The following is a 15,791-nucleotide window of genomic DNA, read 5'->3' as shown; positions in this document are numbered from 1 at the left end:
TGATTTAACTACTACCATTAGTAATTTCTTCAAGAGGAATTATCTATTAACAATCTTTTACTTTATTAGTCCCTTAAGTTCTTGAGAACATGTTTGGTCACTAGGTTTTTAAAATTATACTTTTAGTTATTGAGTTTTTAAGAACATGTGTATTTGATCTTTTAAGTATTAAGATGTGTTATTTAAGTTTTCGTCTTTTTAAGAATATGTTTAAAAGGTTCACACAGTAAAATTACACGATATTAGAAAAACCAATCTCTTTTTTAATTTAAAATGTGATGCAATTCTTTAATATATAAAGAATTTTCTTCATGAAAATTTAGGGTTAGAAATATTAAATTTAAAAAATCAGTAATCAAATTGGAACTATTTTTTTTTAATTACATAGATCAAAATTAGATTTTTATATCAATCAACTCTAGACTGAAAAAACTTAAAATTATCAGCAACAACTTTAACTCAATTAACATTTAATGCTATCAAGATTTCATTCGATTTTTTTTCCAACCATACATGGAGTGATGGAATCAAATGTATATATGCTTAAATACAAACACATCGATTTTATAAACTCCAACCCTGTCTTACCCTTTAATTTATTTTCCCCTTGTTATCTCTTTTAAATATTGTTAACCTCATAAGCCCCTTCGCTTTTGAGCACATTTCATTTACAAACTTACGATTAACACATACACATAAGGAAACCAAACACTCAACAAAACCCCATCTTCTCGGGCGAAGATATTGGTAATAAGAAAGCTTTTCTCATTACAATCACCATCAAGGAAATGAAAAACAAGCAGTTCAAAAGTATCCAAAAGATTGGAAAAAAAGAGAGCTCGATCTGCAATCAAACTTCATTAGAATCAGTCCTCTTTGCAGCAGTAAGAACACGAAGTTTGACTACAAAAAATCCGAGAGTGTGGCCTGCCACAGCCGCTATAAAGATCCCAATGTTGAAAGACATAACAGCCAACATGACTAGATAAGCCAACCCTGTCCTGAAAGCATACACGAACGCCTGTACGGAAGCGCTAGCAAGGGGGCTCTTACCGAGCTTGTTTGGCGGCGTGTGGCTCAAGAACTCGACAGCAAAGGCCAGCAGGAAGATGAAGAAGAAGGCTAATATGTATAGGCCAAGGCTCTCTTTAGGCCACCTTGGAAATAGAATCACAGCATCTTTCCCCCAGTAGAAGCTCATCTGCATATTCATCATCTTCGTTGACATGATTGGAGAATCACCAGTTGAGTTGTTCATGCTGGTGTTGCCATTCGGAGGAGACATATTGGGCATAGAGTCCATGTCTAAACTTTAACCTGAGGAAGAGAGAAGGAGAAGGAATAATGATCTGGGATTTGGCTGCTTGTTACGTGTATTTAACAATGGAGATAAAAAAAACAAGGCTAACCCAAACTTGATATGATTAATTAGCAGCAGTTTAATAATTAATGATGTAATTAACTAAAGAATAAGTCATTAGGTTGTCCGCCAAAGATCAATGGTGTTTGTTTTTAGTGTTTGTTTGGTTCTCAACTTTCTTCAGTAGCAAGTTATGAAACTGAAGGAGAATATATTATATATAAAACAGAACCTTGTGCTTTTCATTTACAAACTCAGCTACTTTATGGCTCTTTAAATCACACTAATCTCTCTCTCTTTTTTGTTTTGTTTTGTTTTGTTTTTAATTACATGTGTATTGACTTTCTATTTACTTTATAATCTTACATATTATTAGAGAAAGTTACAAGCTTGTTTCTCTGTTCTACAGTACAGCAACCAAATTGATGGTTCATTTTAATTAATAAAACAATGAAGTCATGAGAAAGGGAACTTCATTCAGGTTGAAGAAGAAGCCAAAAAAACCAAAGGGAAATTATGGACCACTTTCCCTCCCACACATGAGAAAACGAAAGTAATATGCCAACTATCAGTAATCTCTTTGATTTCTTTAATTCAGATGTCAACTTCACCCATGGATTTTAGCATAAGTCCAGAGAATCTCATAAATTGGAATTCCATCTCAACCAACCATTGCAATGGAATTGTTGATGCACACAAGTCATTTGTAATAATTTAGGGGAAGAGAAGAGACGATCCGGAATGAGATGAGGTAGAAGCTCACCTTGTGCTCGGCCTTCCTTCTTGGTTGAGCTATCATGAAGTCCATGTTCCTCACCATCTTTCTATGAAAAGACAAAGTTCTTTCATCCTTTGATTTTTTCTAAAGACATCACTTAAATTATATTTTATATTTTTAGATTTACATCATTCTAATCACTATATTTTTTAAAACTTTTATTTTGATATATATGCTTTTAAATTTTATTTATTTGCAGAATTTTAACACATTTTATTAATATCCAACTTTCAATTTAAAGTTAAAAAAAGATATATTATTTTATATATGTATAGACAAATAATATATAAACTTGGTATCATCATAAACCTTTGATAATACTATAATGCATTCTTTTTTCTCAATTATGTTTAAAAATAACAAAATAAATTAAAATATTTACAAACTATAGTAAAATTTTAAATTCTATCCATGATAGAAACATATAGATTTTTGTAAGGAATGATGAAATAACGAAATTAAGAGTTTGGGTTTCTCGACAAATAATTTGTTTGGTTCTATCCTAGAGAATATTGGAAGGTTATCAAGCTAATGGAATTTTAACTAAAGCAACAACAATCTACCACGTGGAACCAAACCTATGATTTTAGACTTCATGTAACCATAACCTTCTAATTAGTGAAATTCCATTGATTTCCATTCTAGTTTTACATTTTCTTTGATTTATGGTTAAAACGAATTCATCCATGCCAAATTCCATCACTTGTTCATACAAATATTTTTACACTTAATTATGCAAAACATTACCAACAATAGGAGTGTTTTTATGGAAAATAAAAAATAAAAACACGGATTTTTTTAAAAAATAATGTAAAATTTGAAAGATATTTCAAAAATAGGTTGTTGCAAAACTATTTTTAAAAATAGGTGACTTGAGGTGAAGTCGTGTACGGGGTAAGTGTAGTGGTGGGGTTCACTTCATGGAAGTGGTGTACCCCGTACACGACTTCATTTCAAATCACCTATTTTTAAAAATAGTTTTGCAACAACCTATTTTTGAAATATCTTTCAAATTTTACATTATTTTAAAAAAAGATCCTAAAAACACTACCAATAGAAATTTATATATTTTCTTGAAAAATAAATTAAAATTTTCTTTTAAGTTTATTTGGTGATAAAAACTTAAGATGGTTAGACTCTCATCCAGACAAAATAATCAACAACGAAACTATATTTCTTCAAGTCTATGAAACATATCATCAACATACTTAAATCAACAATAACACTAGAAAAACAATAATATAACGAAACTATACTTTTTACTTATTTTTCATGAAAATAAATTCAATTCATTTTTGTAAGTATGTTGATGGTAGAAACATAGAAATGTATGTACATTATTCTTATTAACAAATATACTAAAATAAAAACAACCATATACATATTATTCTTACTTTTTATATGAAAATTTAACATTTTTTATGTCAATCAATGATGGAAATCTATCAAACAAAGAAACAATGAAGTACGTGCTTTTTATGAAAATATAAATCCAACTTTCTTCCCGCTACCAATGAAAGAAACTGAAACATAGACTATTAAATACACAACAAGAACATAATTGAAACTATATATTTTCTTATTTTTCATAAAAAAAAAATCAACTTTCTTCAAGTCTATCACTAATCGAAACTCATCATCGATAAGCTATAAACAAGAGTAAAAAAAGGAAAAGGAAAAAAAATAAACTACACATTTTCTCACTTTTCATGAAAATGTATTTAACATTTTTCTACTCTATCGCTAATAACCGAACCAACCTCAAAAACATCGATGTATTTTCTTACTTTTTCATGAAAATAAATTCAATTTTCTTCAAGTACCTACAAACATATCATCTACAGACTAAAACAAAAAACAAAACAATAAAACTATACATTTTCTAATTCTTCCTGAAAATAAATTTAGGGTTCTTCAAGTATATTACTAATAGACTAATCAATGACATAAGTAAAATAGCATCAGAAACTATGCAAGTTCTTACTTTTTTATGAACATAAATTCAACTTTATTCAAGTTGATACGAATTTATTTGTTAAGACTCTAATTAAAGAAGACAAAAAAATCAATCAAACTATACATGTTTTATTCATGAAAATATATTCAATTTTCTTCTACCACCGGTAGACACTTATCAACTATATGAAAAATTGGTAAAAATAGCATACTTTTGGATTTTGTTTTTAAAAGCAGCACATTTTTTAAAAACTCAATATAACTATTTATTAATCGAGATCAACCATCAAGATTTCCTAAAATATTAAAAAATTTCAACTTATCTGTTGCTTTGGATTTTCTTAGTGCATCTCGATTTAGATAAATATTAAAACGAGATTCTATCATTTTTCAAATCTTTTCAAACTTTGTTTGCTACTTTTCCCAATTTCTCCAATTATTTTTTGTAACTTACCATTTTTCTTTTTCCCCATTCTTCTCTTCCTCGACCTAAAACCCGTCCACGATTATTTTTCTCTAATTTCTACCCAGCCATGGATTGGACATGGAAATTTTGGAACCATCAATTTTGCCACGCCTTGTTCCAGTGATCGATTTCCGCCATTAATGGCCGTTAAATCATCTGGACTTATTTGCTCTGCCTCGCTCAAGAACAAGAAACAAGTTTTTGGATCTTCTTAGGGATTGCCCACAAATTATTCGGTGTTTTTGGGAGAATTTCTACAGGATGAACCGAGATCCATACTTTTTTAAAATATAAAACAATCAGTTAAGATTTGAATAATTTATTAAAAAAAAAAGATTTGGGAAAAATTTGAGAAAGGGTAAAAATCTAGCTCTAAAGAGTTTACCCAGGGTAGAAATCTCACTCTAAAGTCTATCCAGATGTATAGTAAAACCAAAACAATCGATAAGTTGAAAATTTTAAAATTTTAATGTTTTAGAAAAATCTCAATGGTTGATCACACTTGGAATGGACCGATCAAAACAATTTTTATGCTACTTTTACCAATTTCTCTTAATTGTTTTTCTTTTTTTTACTTTTCCTGAAAATAAATTCAACTTTCTTCGAGTCTATTAGTGATAGAAACACATCATCTATATCGACTCTAATAAACGATACAAAAAAAATATTTAAAATAGACAATCACTTTAAATATTTTTTTTATGATATTCTATCATTAATAGAAATTTATCGATTATAAAATTTTATTATTCATAGAAGCATCAACGATCAATTTCTACTAATTATTCAAAACTAAACAAATTTTCAAGGATATGCATATTTTTTTATCATCAATAGAAGTTTATCGATGATAAAAGTGTATCACTTATATGTTAGAACCATTATTAATCACTTTTTTTTTTTTTTTATCTTTTATAGAAAATTTTAAAAAAAATCATGAACCACACTAATATATTTTCAATGACGTACTTTTATTGTTGATAAAATTTTACCACTTATAAAAGTATATAATTGATAATGTGCTATCACTAATCGTTCCGTGATACAAAAATATGGTGATAGAGGTAATATCAACAATAGTTTGCTATCTGTGATAAATTGATATATATTTTTTGATAGAATCCTATTTGTTCAAAATTATGGATGATGATAGCATGGTATCAATGATAGATTTCTATAAAATGAGTCTATCATTGATAGACCGTTATTAGATCTATCAACGATGAACTTCAAAAATTGAAATTTTCATCCATTCGATAAATTTTCTTTTGTATATTTTATATGGACTAAAAATCTGAAGATAAATTTTATTATATTTGTAATTAGTTTAAAAAAAGAGTTTATTAATGACAAATTTTTGTAAAAGCAGTTTCAAAGATGGGGAATTTCGGGTCTCAAACATATTTTGATGTCTTTGATAAATTTTTTAGACATTTTCCATTAATCGAACATAAATTTTACTATATTTATAATTAATTTTAAGTTTTGCTATATTCTTAATACTTTAGTCTTATTTTGCTACATATCCAAGGAGCCTTTGTGAATTTAGTTCAGTAAATGAAACAAACCAATAACAATGTAAGGGTCCAAAACTCCAGTTTAACAATTTTAGAAATAGTAATCAACTATTATAAAAACTATAAATATAATAAAATTTATCAAGAATAGAGTTTAGATCAATATTTACGATAACATTCATCAAAATTTTAAATTTTATTTAGAATAGATATCGACCAAAAAATAAATAATAATTGAATTCAAAATTTTAATATAATTTATAAATATTTTAATTTATTTTAAAAAATATGCTTATTTTGAATTAAATATAAGAGTTATATAGGCAAATATTCCAAAATTAGGGATATTCAATAGAAAGGCAGGAAGTAGAACTCACCAGAAGCTCCTCGATGATGCTCCGTCCGTTCCGTTACTAACAACCGAATCATTGAATACAAAATAACACACCGCCGTTGTCCACGCAGATGTAGAACAAGAAGGTAGAAGAAGTTTGTGGAAGAATGAAGATCAACAATGCCAGCAATTACCCATTACAGAAACCAGTAGAACATCCCCGAAACTCCTCATCACCAATCCATTTCTTCCTCTATAAAACTCCACCATCCCCTTTAAGTCCCACACCAACACAAAGGTTTCAATCAAATTACTCATTTCAGACATTTCATCAAACACATACAGCGCATCCCACAATCTCTCACACATTTCATCGAACACAAAGCGCGCATCAATCCATACTCTGCCCATCAATCAAAACCAACCCAAAATGTCTCTGATTCCAAGTCTGTTTGGCACCAGGAGCGTCTTCGACCCCTTCTTGTCCGACATCTGGGCACAGACCGGCGCCGGCGAAGTGTCGTCATTCGCCAACACACAGGTCGATTGGAAGGAGACGCCAGAGGCTCACATTTTCAAGGCCGATCTGCCGGGGCTAAAGAAGGAGGAGGTGAAAGTGGAGGTGGAGGATGGCGGCATACTTCAGATCAGTGGCGAGAGGGCGGTTGAGAAGGAGGAGAAGAATGAAAAGTGGCACCGTGTTGAGAGGGGGAAAGGGAAGTTCACGAGGAAATTCAGGCTGCCGCAGAATGCTAAAGTGGATGAGGTGAAGGCTGCGATGGAGAATGGGGTTCTGACGGTTACTATTCCGAAAGTGCCGGAGAAGAAGCCGGCGACCAAATCGATTGAAATCGCGGGTTGAAGTGAATTCGATAACTGATGGGTGTTGTTTGTTTGGTTCGTGTGTAATGAATGGAGTTGAGTTGAATAAATATGTGATCAAATTTCGTTAACCAATGTCTTAATATGAAGTGTCAATGTTGATTTAATATCTCTAATTTACTACTACTTTTGTTCATTTCCTATCCTATCTATTTAAATTACGATATACCTACTCGTTGGGTAACTCTGCAATGGGCGTATCAATGTCTCCGTCATTCTGTTTCTTATTGGTACTTTTTTTTTAAACGGGTGTAGAATCACTCTTCAATTCACACTGATTCAAAGTTGATCAAACAAATAAAATTTCTCCTGAATTCAAAACCTACGCTACTACTTCTAACGACAATCTAAATAAGTTCCTTTTTATTTTAATGATATATTATCAGAAATGATATGTCCACCAGCAACATCATCATCAGACAGACATTTTGATTAATATTCTTCGAACTTATTTAAACATTCCAATGAAATATCAATACCAAATTGGTTAAGTCCTCCTCAGTTTTCAAAATTTCCAATTAGCTTTCATAAAGGCAACAATCTCATTTTTAGGAGGGAGAATCTGGTTGACAATGGAATGCTGAACAAGCTGATCACTCCATTTGATCAAGTTAGGGAAGTTATCAGTTGTAAGCAGCTGAAACTCAAAACATTCTTCAATGGCAGGAACCCAACCAGCAATCACAGTCCCAACAATGTCCACAAACCCAATATCATCTCCTCCAAACAGTTCATTGTTTTTTTCAATCTCTTTCTCAAGTGCTTCTAATGCTTCCCTTGCCTCTTCTATAGCCTTCTCTCTATCTTCTCCTCTGCTTCCAGCAGCCTTCACTACTGCACCCACGACCTAATTTTGAATAGAATAAGAACGTAGTAGTTGAAATACAATACATTCGATATAATAATGAAGAAGGGAAGGGAGGCTTTACGTGAAAAATAAACCCCACTTTGATGAGTTACGCTAAATTTAACAACTTCTGCATACCTTGTCATCGATATACTTAGCCCAGAATCTGGCAAGAGCTCTTTGGTGGGGATGTTGGGGCAAGATGGGATAATTTTCTTTCCAGATATCATCAATGTATTCCAGAATCACAAGAGACTCAGCAATGGGTCGACCATGGTGGAGCAGAACAGGGACCTTCTTGTGAATAGGGTTGTATTTGAGAAGCAAATCACTCTTGTTATGGGGCAAATCTTCTTCAAAGTATTGGTATTCTACGCCTTTGAGTTTGAGAGCTAGCTCCACTCTGCGACTAAAAGCACTTTCCCAAAAACCCAAGACTTGAACTTGTTCTGCCATATTTAAGATTGACTGAGATTGAGACCCTGTTTGAATGAGAAGACGGTGTGTGGATTAATTTAGATTAATATAAATAGAGGAAGAAAAGGTAAGAAAGGTCAAGCTTTGTTTGCTTGGATTTCTTGGGGCGGAGGCTAAGGGTGTCGTAAGCTGCTGCGTATGCCATTTATTTGTTAGTTTTCCATTTTCTCAATCTCTAATAAATTGAACTAATTAAATTTTGCTACCTGAATTTTTTTTTATGAAATATTTGTTTTCATGTATGTAAGTGATGCTAAAACTCTTTTTTCTTTTTCTTTATTTTTTTCATGTGACTGAAATACATAAAGATAAATGCATTTTGTTTTTATTAAAAAAATGTCATTTTTGTTATTATTTTTTTAAAAAATAAAGTGAAAATGATTAAGAAAACTAAGAAAAAATTGAATTAAAAAAGAGAAAATTTTGACACTTACAAATTTTTTAATGGTGATTTGGTAGTTTGCATAAAGGACATATGAGTATGACTCAAGATATATTAAAAAGACAGTTCTACCCAACAAAAGTGGCATCATGCTTGAAGGATTGCTGTGATTTTTTTAAGCATTTTAACTCACAACAACAACTACTGTGATTAAAATTCAAGCTAACAAAAGTAGCTGACCACTGTGATTAAAATTCAAGCTAACAAAAGTACCTGACCACTGTGATTAAAATTCAAGCTAACAAAAGTAGCTGACCACTGTGATTAAAATTCAAGCTAACAAAAGTAGCTGACCACTGTGATTAAAATTCAAGCTAACAAAAGTAGCTGACCACTGTGATTAAAATTCAAGCTAACAAAAGTAGCTGACCTTACACTTTTCCTCTAATTAACTTCAAATAATTCTTCTCGACAAGTTCATTACTATTAAACATTGTTTTTAAATATTTTGATTCCTTTAGTTCCTAAGGAGTAAAACATTCAGTAAGAGTACATTCTCAACCTTACCAAAAGGGTTAGAGATTTATTTTACTACATAAGCCAGGTGGTCTATTGAAGATACAAAAGAAAGCAACCAATCTTCTATTTGGTTGTTAAAACAGTTTGCAAGTAGGCCACAAGGTTAGATTTTGGGGGCAAAACCTGCTTCACCACACTGTTGTTTACAATCTCTTCACTCCATTTGGTTAACTTTGGAAACTTTTTTGTTGTTAACAGCTCAAATCCAAAAGCTTCTTCAATGGCTGGGATCCAATATGCAATTACAGTTCCAACAATGTCCACAATTCCAATTTTATTTCCTCCAAAGAACTTCTTGTTTTGAAGCTCTTTCTCAAGTGGTTTTAATGTCTCCTCGGTTTCTTCCAAACCCTTCTCTCTCTCTTCTCTTTTGCTGCTTTTTGCAGCCTTCAGTGTAGCAGCCAAAACCTATATCATGAATTGAAATTATATATATTATGAACACATTGATACCGTTAAAGTAAGCAGTGATCAATAAAATAAACAAATTTACTTACATACCTTGTCATCTATATAATTAGCCCAGAATCTTGCTTGAGCTGTTTCGTAGGGATTTTGTTGAGGAAAGAAAGGATAAAGTGAGTTCCAAACTTGATCGATGTACTCAAGAATTATAAGTGACTCTGAGATGGGGTTTCCGTTGTGAAGAAAAACAGGGACTTTCTTGTAAATTGGGTTGTAAGTCAAAAGGAAATCACTTTTGTTCTTCAAATCTTCTTCATGATATTTATAATCAATGCCTTTGAGTTTCAAACCCAACTCCACTCTCCGGCTAAATGGACTCATCCATCCACCAAACAATTCCACTTCTTCCGCCATCGCCATAGATATTGCTAATCTCTGTCTGATTGTTTTTAATAACAAGAATGATAATACAAAAGCTGAGTCTTTATTGTGAATAATTTGGAATATGAGAGGAAGTATTTATATAGAGGAATTAGGAAATGGGTAGGAAGAGAAGGGAAAAGTGTGTTTGAATTCGTGTAAGAGAGTGAGTTGTTTAGTCTCAATTTTCTTGAGGTGGATGGTTGCATGTTGTCGTAAGGCATTATGTAATACTTTTCAAATATTCTTAAACAAATAAGGTTGAATTTATTTGTTAAGCATTATCGAGAAAAACAATAATAAAAAAAAGATGGATTCAACAAAGTTGAAAACATTTTCGTTGTTGGAAAGGAAAAACCTGTATTTAAAATTTAATGTTTGAATGGTATCTAAAAAGAAAAAAAAGGTTAAGAATTTATTAATAGATGTGTTAATTGAAAGTTGAAAAAGGACGAGGCAATTATGTAATTCAGTTTTTAGTCGTATAAAATCTCTACAATGTTTGAGCATTTTGTACCGAAAAAAAACTCGAAAGATTTATTACACACTCATAATTCAACCTATAAGATCAATTGCAACCTTCTCTACACAACTTTCATTTTTACCTAGTAAAAGGATAACAATTAAAGTTCTTTTTCTCACATGTTACTTCTTTTTTTTTCTTTTATTATGCAACGAGATAGATTGCATAAGGTCAGCATAAGTGTAATATGAGATACGTCCAAACATTTTTTTGGATAAGAGAGGGTTGTGTATTTACCCATGTTTGTCATATATTTTAGATGATATATTATTAATTTTATTTCACTTATTGACTTCAGTTTTTGGACGAATCGGTAATTAATATGATATTAAAGTTCGTGTTCTCAAAAATTTATTAAGCAAAAGCAATTAGACTTTCAAGGTAAGAAAGACACTATTTAAATATGTAGTCTGTTCTTTTTTTGTTGTTATAGAATATAAATACTTTCATTATAGAATATAAATACTCTCATTTTCTTGAGTTTATGTAAATTTCTTTGAAAGAAATTAGTTTGAGAAAAATAATTTAATAATAGTTAGTTAATTCAATTAAATTAGATATTGAATTAAAATAGAAAAATATTTTAAAGGGTAAAATTACTATAAAAGGTTACAAATTTGCGGACAATTTTGTGCATAATATTTAGTAAAAGGAAAAAAAAAAGGTTAAACTCTTCGTTTGGCAAAGTGATTTGGACGCTAACATAGTTGCGACACGGGTGATATCCGTATCACGAAACTTTATCCTAACATTACAAAATAGAGATAGTTGCAAATATAACAATTAAATTAAAAATATTTGCAATATAACAACATTTTTATAAAAAATTGCAAATATAACAAAATCTATCAAGGTCTGATAGAAGTCTATCACTTATAGACTATGTTGCAAATAGAGATAGTTGCAAATTTAGCAATTAGATTCAAAATAATTAAGTATATAGCAACATTTTTAAAAATTTACAAATATAGAAAAATTTGTCAAATTCTATCAATAATATAAGTCTATCACCGATAGATCATGTTGCAAATATTGGTCTATCACTGATAAATCATACAAAGTCTATGAGTGATAGTTTTGCTATATTTGCAATTTTTTTAAAATATTGCTACATCTTTAATTATTATTCCTATAATGGTCATCAATTGCAATTTTCCTTGCAAATATTAGTCTATCACTAGTAGACTTTGCTATTATTTATAATTTTTAAATATCGCTATATACTTAATTATTATTTCAAAAATTATTGTACATTATAATTACCCAAACTCATTATGTTTCGACAATTTTCAATCCAACTATCTCTCATCGTTTTTATGCTTCACGATCTCAATTTCATTCTATGATCATTCACGCTTTCCAACACTTGTATGATTCTCAATCATTTTTATTACATTTCAACGCTCCAATGAACCTTAAATTTTATTACAAAAAAATCAACAATAAACTAATGCAGGGCTTTTCGGAGTCCATAATAGAATGATGTTGTAAATAATAAAGTTCAAAATTCATATTTAGATGGATAGTTTTAGACTCATTTGTAATATTAAATTTAGGATGTTATCATAATTTTCAACTTAACTCTCTTTTTTTTTTTATCATTTTCATGATTCATAATCTAATTTTTGTTTAGCCTTGATTCCTCACACAATTTAATGCATTTTAGCTTTTTAGTATTTCTATTTACATTCGAACCTCGAACAATCCCTAGAGACTTATTAACTACAATTGAACATCTAAAACACATCAAATGAAACAAAATCCAAAAAAGAAACCAAAATGAAAATGATATTTGACGTTTTTTCTTTTCTTTTTTAAGCAATACAGTTAAATTCATATCTAAGTTGCACTCGTATGTTTGCAGCTGACTCTCTCAACTACACATAAGAAATTCAACAATAAAGTTCTCATTTATTCTTTTTCTCCATAGTTATTGGGTTATGATCTTAATTTAGTTTGAATCCTTCAATATCTTCAATCAAACGTTGTAAATTTTGATAGGACGTCCCCTCTTTACTAACTCTATCATCTACTCGTTTTGCCAACTCCACAATCGCATTCTCCATTTTCTTATCTTCATGTTCCATTATGCTCCTAACCTTACTCTCAACCGTAGACCGATCGTACGAATCCTCCATTTCAACTCCAATTTTCCATACCTTACTGAGCCATGTAGCGTTACTGGGTTGGTCTCCAATCTGCGGCCACGACACCATGGGAACGCCAACAGCAACACTCTCTAATGTTGAGTTCCATCCTGAATGTGTCAAGAACCCACCAATGGCTTTATGCTCCAAAACCTTTTCTTGTGGAGCCCAATTCACAATAACCCATCTTCCTTCTTCCTTTGTTTCCATAATTTCTTTAATTACCAATTCTTTCTGTTTCTCATCTTCTTCCCCAGTTTCTTCCACTAACGCATCTGATCTCAACACCAACAAAAATGCCTTTCCGCTGTCTACTAACCCGTTCCAGAACTCCTTCAATTGGGAGCTTTTTAGCTTGACTATGCTTCCGAAGCTGACGAACATCACCGATCTTGGGGGCTGTGAGTCGAGCCATGCTAAGCAGCTGTGATCTTCTTTCCAAAATTCGTATTGGGTTTGGACAGACTTCTTTAACAGAGAGTGAATTGGTCCAATTGTGTAAACTTTCTTATATATCTTTGAAAGGTTTGTTATAAATGGAACTTCGAGTTCGTCAAATGTGTTGAGAATTAGACCATGAGATTTAGATGTGGCTATTGTTTGGTTCACGAAGTTCATTGGGTTGTAGTTGGCTACAGCTTCAACTGACCAATATCCTGGTAAATCCTTACATCTTAATAGCCCTTCTGCGCCAGGAATGCCGTGGAGTACTTGGTTTGAATTTCCCTCTAAAAACAGAGCAAGCGAAATGGGTTATATAACTCAATAAATTCTAAAAAATCTCTTATCCAAGAAATTGAATGAAGGAAGTTACCTGGGTATGGAATCTGTCCATCTTCAAGAAGCTTGGGAATGGAGAAGTAAAGAAACAGGAAACGGGCACTAAAAGTAGAGAAACAAAAAACAGGGATATCCAATTCTTGAGCAACATCCATTGGAAAACGAAGAATGAGATCCGTAATAACACAAGTGATGGGGGATGTTCCATCCTTGTAGGAGAGGAGAAGTTGTCGGAAGAGGGGTTTGGTGACTTGAGGCATGGATTTAAAGAGCTGGCCGTCGAGAAGATTGCGGGGATGGTCCAGGGAGAGGCCGTCGGAAATAGATTGGAAATGAAGGGAGGGAATTTGGGCGGCAAGGTGGGTGAGATTGTGGAGTTTCTGGTGGTGGTGTTCGGTGCTGAGGAAGGTGACTCGGAGACCGGCGTTACAGAGGAGGTGGGCGAGACAGAAAAATGGCTTGATGTGGCCTTTGGCCGGAAAGGGAAAGAGAAGGACATGATCGGTGGGAGAAAGGCCCATGAAAACTTATGATAAGGCTGGATTATGAATCTACACCAAATTCAAATTTTGATTAAAGGAGGATTGTAACGTGTTTATATAATTATTATTTTCTTGAAAGATGAAAGGACTATAGAAAGATAAGGGTTGTCTTACTTTAAGTAAATTACGTGAATGCACATACACATGCATTTTCTAAATATATGACACACACATACATACACACACATGGATGAAGAAGGGTTCTAACCCATATAGTCTAAATAACAATTATTATTGGATTTAAAAACACTTTTTCATCCCTATATTTTAACAATACTTTTCAATTTATAACAATTTAGTTTTTTTACTTTTCAATTTATAACAATTTAGTCTCAATTTTTATTATTTTAAGATCATAGTTAGACTAATTGTAAAATTATTGAGTATATGTAATTAACTTATGGGTTTATTTTTGGAAAAAATCTTATTAAAAATATAAAACTAAAAACTTTAAAGTATTAAAACTAATTAAGTTGTTATATAGTAAAGTATAAATTGTTATAAAATTGAAAATAGAAGGTGGGGGGGTTTGTGGAGTTGAATCGGCTTTTCCAATCCAATGTGTGGACAAAATGGATATATACATTGTAGTTTCTATAGGATTTTATTGGTTAGTTTTAAGAGGACTTACCCTTCCCTTCTCATTTCTTTCCAAGTATCTTTCCAATTGAGACAGCCAATGGAGAGAGGACAAAATCTAGTTCACTTTGGACTTACAATTTTCCTTTTTGATCGTTATTATTAAGGAAGATCCAACTAATTACACATTTTAAAATTCCTCAATCAAACAATTCTCATAGATGTTATTTATGATCAAACTTTGTATTTTTTGAATTACCAAAACTTTTAGATAAATCTTATGAAATGGCTACACCAAAACTTTGCTAATCTTTCAAAAGATTCTACTTGTCCTTACTCTTTTTGTACCTCTCAAATTTCAAATTATATAACTATTGTTTATCACGTGTCAAACTCTTTTATAAATATATAAAATAACTTTCCATATTTTGTATGGTAGAGTTGAAGTGAGTTGTACGATAGAAAGTATTATGATTTGTTTGTGGATTAAGAAAACAAACTTATTAGCGAAAAAAAAAGTTATTAATTCAATAAAATGATAATTATGTTGTCGAGTCAATGTAATTAAGAAATTTTAGTGTATTTTTCTTCCCATTTATAAATTTAAATATAAACACTTCTCATCTGTTTTAGTATTTAGAATATTTAAGTTTCTTCTATTTTGTTTATAAACCTTTAAAATAACCGATCATTTCTAGTGTTAGGATATATTCGAAATAAGTGTTTAATTTTAAAAACAAGTTGTTTTAAACATTTAAAATAAATTTTGAAGTGTATTTAAATAAAAATGAGTTCTTCTATGACTTTAATTATATTG

General features: G+C 31.1%; 5 protein-coding genes across 6 annotated transcripts; 1 reads left to right on the top strand and 4 right to left on the bottom strand.

Annotated features, from left to right (window-relative positions):
* Positions 1 to 463: 463 nt before the first annotated feature.
* LOC101219988 (copper transporter 2) lies at positions 464 to 6,690 on the bottom strand. 2 transcript variants are annotated; one of them, XM_011655361.2, is made up of 3 exons: positions 6,455 to 6,572; positions 2,124 to 2,184; positions 464 to 1,317 (listed from the first exon to the last, which is right to left on the bottom strand). In XM_011655361.2, exon 3 carries the CDS (start codon positions 1,301 to 1,303, stop codon positions 851 to 853), a length of 453 nt encoding a protein of 150 aa, XP_011653663.1. In that variant the 5' UTR covers positions 1,304 to 1,317; positions 2,124 to 2,184; positions 6,455 to 6,572; the 3' UTR covers positions 464 to 850. The 2 variants fall into 2 exon arrangements, with proteins under 2 accessions (XP_011653663.1, XP_031740552.1); XM_031884692.1 differs by lacking the exon at positions 2,124 to 2,184 and having other exon boundaries at positions 6,455 to 6,690.
* Positions 6,434 to 7,429, top strand: LOC101214749 (17.6 kDa class I heat shock protein 3). The gene has a single exon (XM_004147863.3). It carries the CDS (start codon positions 6,842 to 6,844, stop codon positions 7,271 to 7,273), a length of 432 nt encoding a protein of 143 aa, XP_004147911.1. The 5' UTR covers positions 6,434 to 6,841; the 3' UTR covers positions 7,274 to 7,429.
* Positions 7,430 to 7,627: 198 nt separating this feature from the next.
* On the bottom strand, positions 7,628 to 8,659 carry LOC105435246 (glutathione S-transferase U8). The gene is made up of 2 exons (XM_011655360.2): positions 8,279 to 8,659; positions 7,628 to 8,140 (listed from the first exon to the last, which is right to left on the bottom strand). The coding sequence occupies exons 1-2, from the start codon at positions 8,594 to 8,596 to the stop codon at positions 7,799 to 7,801; spliced, it is 660 nt and encodes a 219-aa protein (XP_011653662.1). The 5' UTR covers positions 8,597 to 8,659; the 3' UTR covers positions 7,628 to 7,798.
* A 626-nt stretch (positions 8,660 to 9,285) lies between these two features.
* LOC101214992 (probable glutathione S-transferase) lies at positions 9,286 to 10,489 on the bottom strand. The gene is made up of 2 exons (XM_004147864.3): positions 10,080 to 10,489; positions 9,286 to 9,986 (listed from the first exon to the last, which is right to left on the bottom strand). The coding sequence occupies exons 1-2, from the start codon at positions 10,401 to 10,403 to the stop codon at positions 9,642 to 9,644; spliced, it is 669 nt and encodes a 222-aa protein (XP_004147912.2). The 5' UTR covers positions 10,404 to 10,489; the 3' UTR covers positions 9,286 to 9,641.
* Positions 10,490 to 12,582: 2,093 nt separating this feature from the next.
* LOC101220227 (7-deoxyloganetic acid glucosyltransferase) lies at positions 12,583 to 14,403 on the bottom strand. Its single transcript, XM_004147885.3, has 2 exons — positions 13,888 to 14,403; positions 12,583 to 13,801 (listed from the first exon to the last, which is right to left on the bottom strand). Exons 1-2 carry the CDS (start codon positions 14,372 to 14,374, stop codon positions 12,873 to 12,875), a joined length of 1,416 nt encoding a protein of 471 aa, XP_004147933.2. The 5' UTR covers positions 14,375 to 14,403; the 3' UTR covers positions 12,583 to 12,872.
* Between the last annotated feature and the right edge of the window lie 1,388 nt (positions 14,404 to 15,791).

The sequence above is a fragment of the Cucumis sativus genome, chromosome 4 (assembly GCF_000004075.3).
Source record: "Cucumis sativus cultivar 9930 chromosome 4, Cucumber_9930_V3, whole genome shotgun sequence".
In the NCBI taxonomy this organism is placed as follows: Eukaryota; Viridiplantae; Streptophyta; class Magnoliopsida; order Cucurbitales; family Cucurbitaceae; genus Cucumis; species Cucumis sativus.
Note: the sequence above shows the minus strand (reverse complement) of the source record. Positions and strands in the feature narration are given on the sequence as shown.

Bases quoted from the DNA above. Each gene is read 5' to 3' on its own strand.
- LOC101219988 (XM_031884692.1), bottom strand. From the start codon at position 1,303: ATGGACTCTATGCCCAATATGTCTCCTCCGAATGGCAACACCAGCATG.
- LOC101214992 (XM_004147864.3), bottom strand. From the start codon at position 10,403: ATGGCGATGGCGGAAGAAGTGGAATTGTTTGGTGGATGGATGAGTCCA. The intron at 9,987-10,079 runs GTATGTAAGTAA...TTCATGATATAG, and splicing joins CTAATTATATAGATGACAAG to GTTTTGGCTGCTACACTGAA.
- LOC101214749 (XM_004147863.3), top strand. From the start codon at position 6,842: ATGTCTCTGATTCCAAGTCTGTTTGGCACCAGGAGCGTCTTCGACCCC.
- LOC105435246 (XM_011655360.2), bottom strand. From the start codon at position 8,596: ATGGCAGAACAAGTTCAAGTCTTGGGTTTTTGGGAAAGTGCTTTTAGT. The intron at 8,141-8,278 runs GTATGCAGAAGT...ATTCAAAATTAG, and splicing joins CTAAGTATATCGATGACAAG to GTCGTGGGTGCAGTAGTGAA.
- LOC101220227 (XM_004147885.3), bottom strand. From the start codon at position 14,374: ATGGGCCTTTCTCCCACCGATCATGTCCTTCTCTTTCCCTTTCCGGCC. The intron at 13,802-13,887 runs GTAACTTCCTTC...CTCTGTTTTTAG, and splicing joins TGGACAGATTCCATACCCAG to AGGGAAATTCAAACCAAGTA.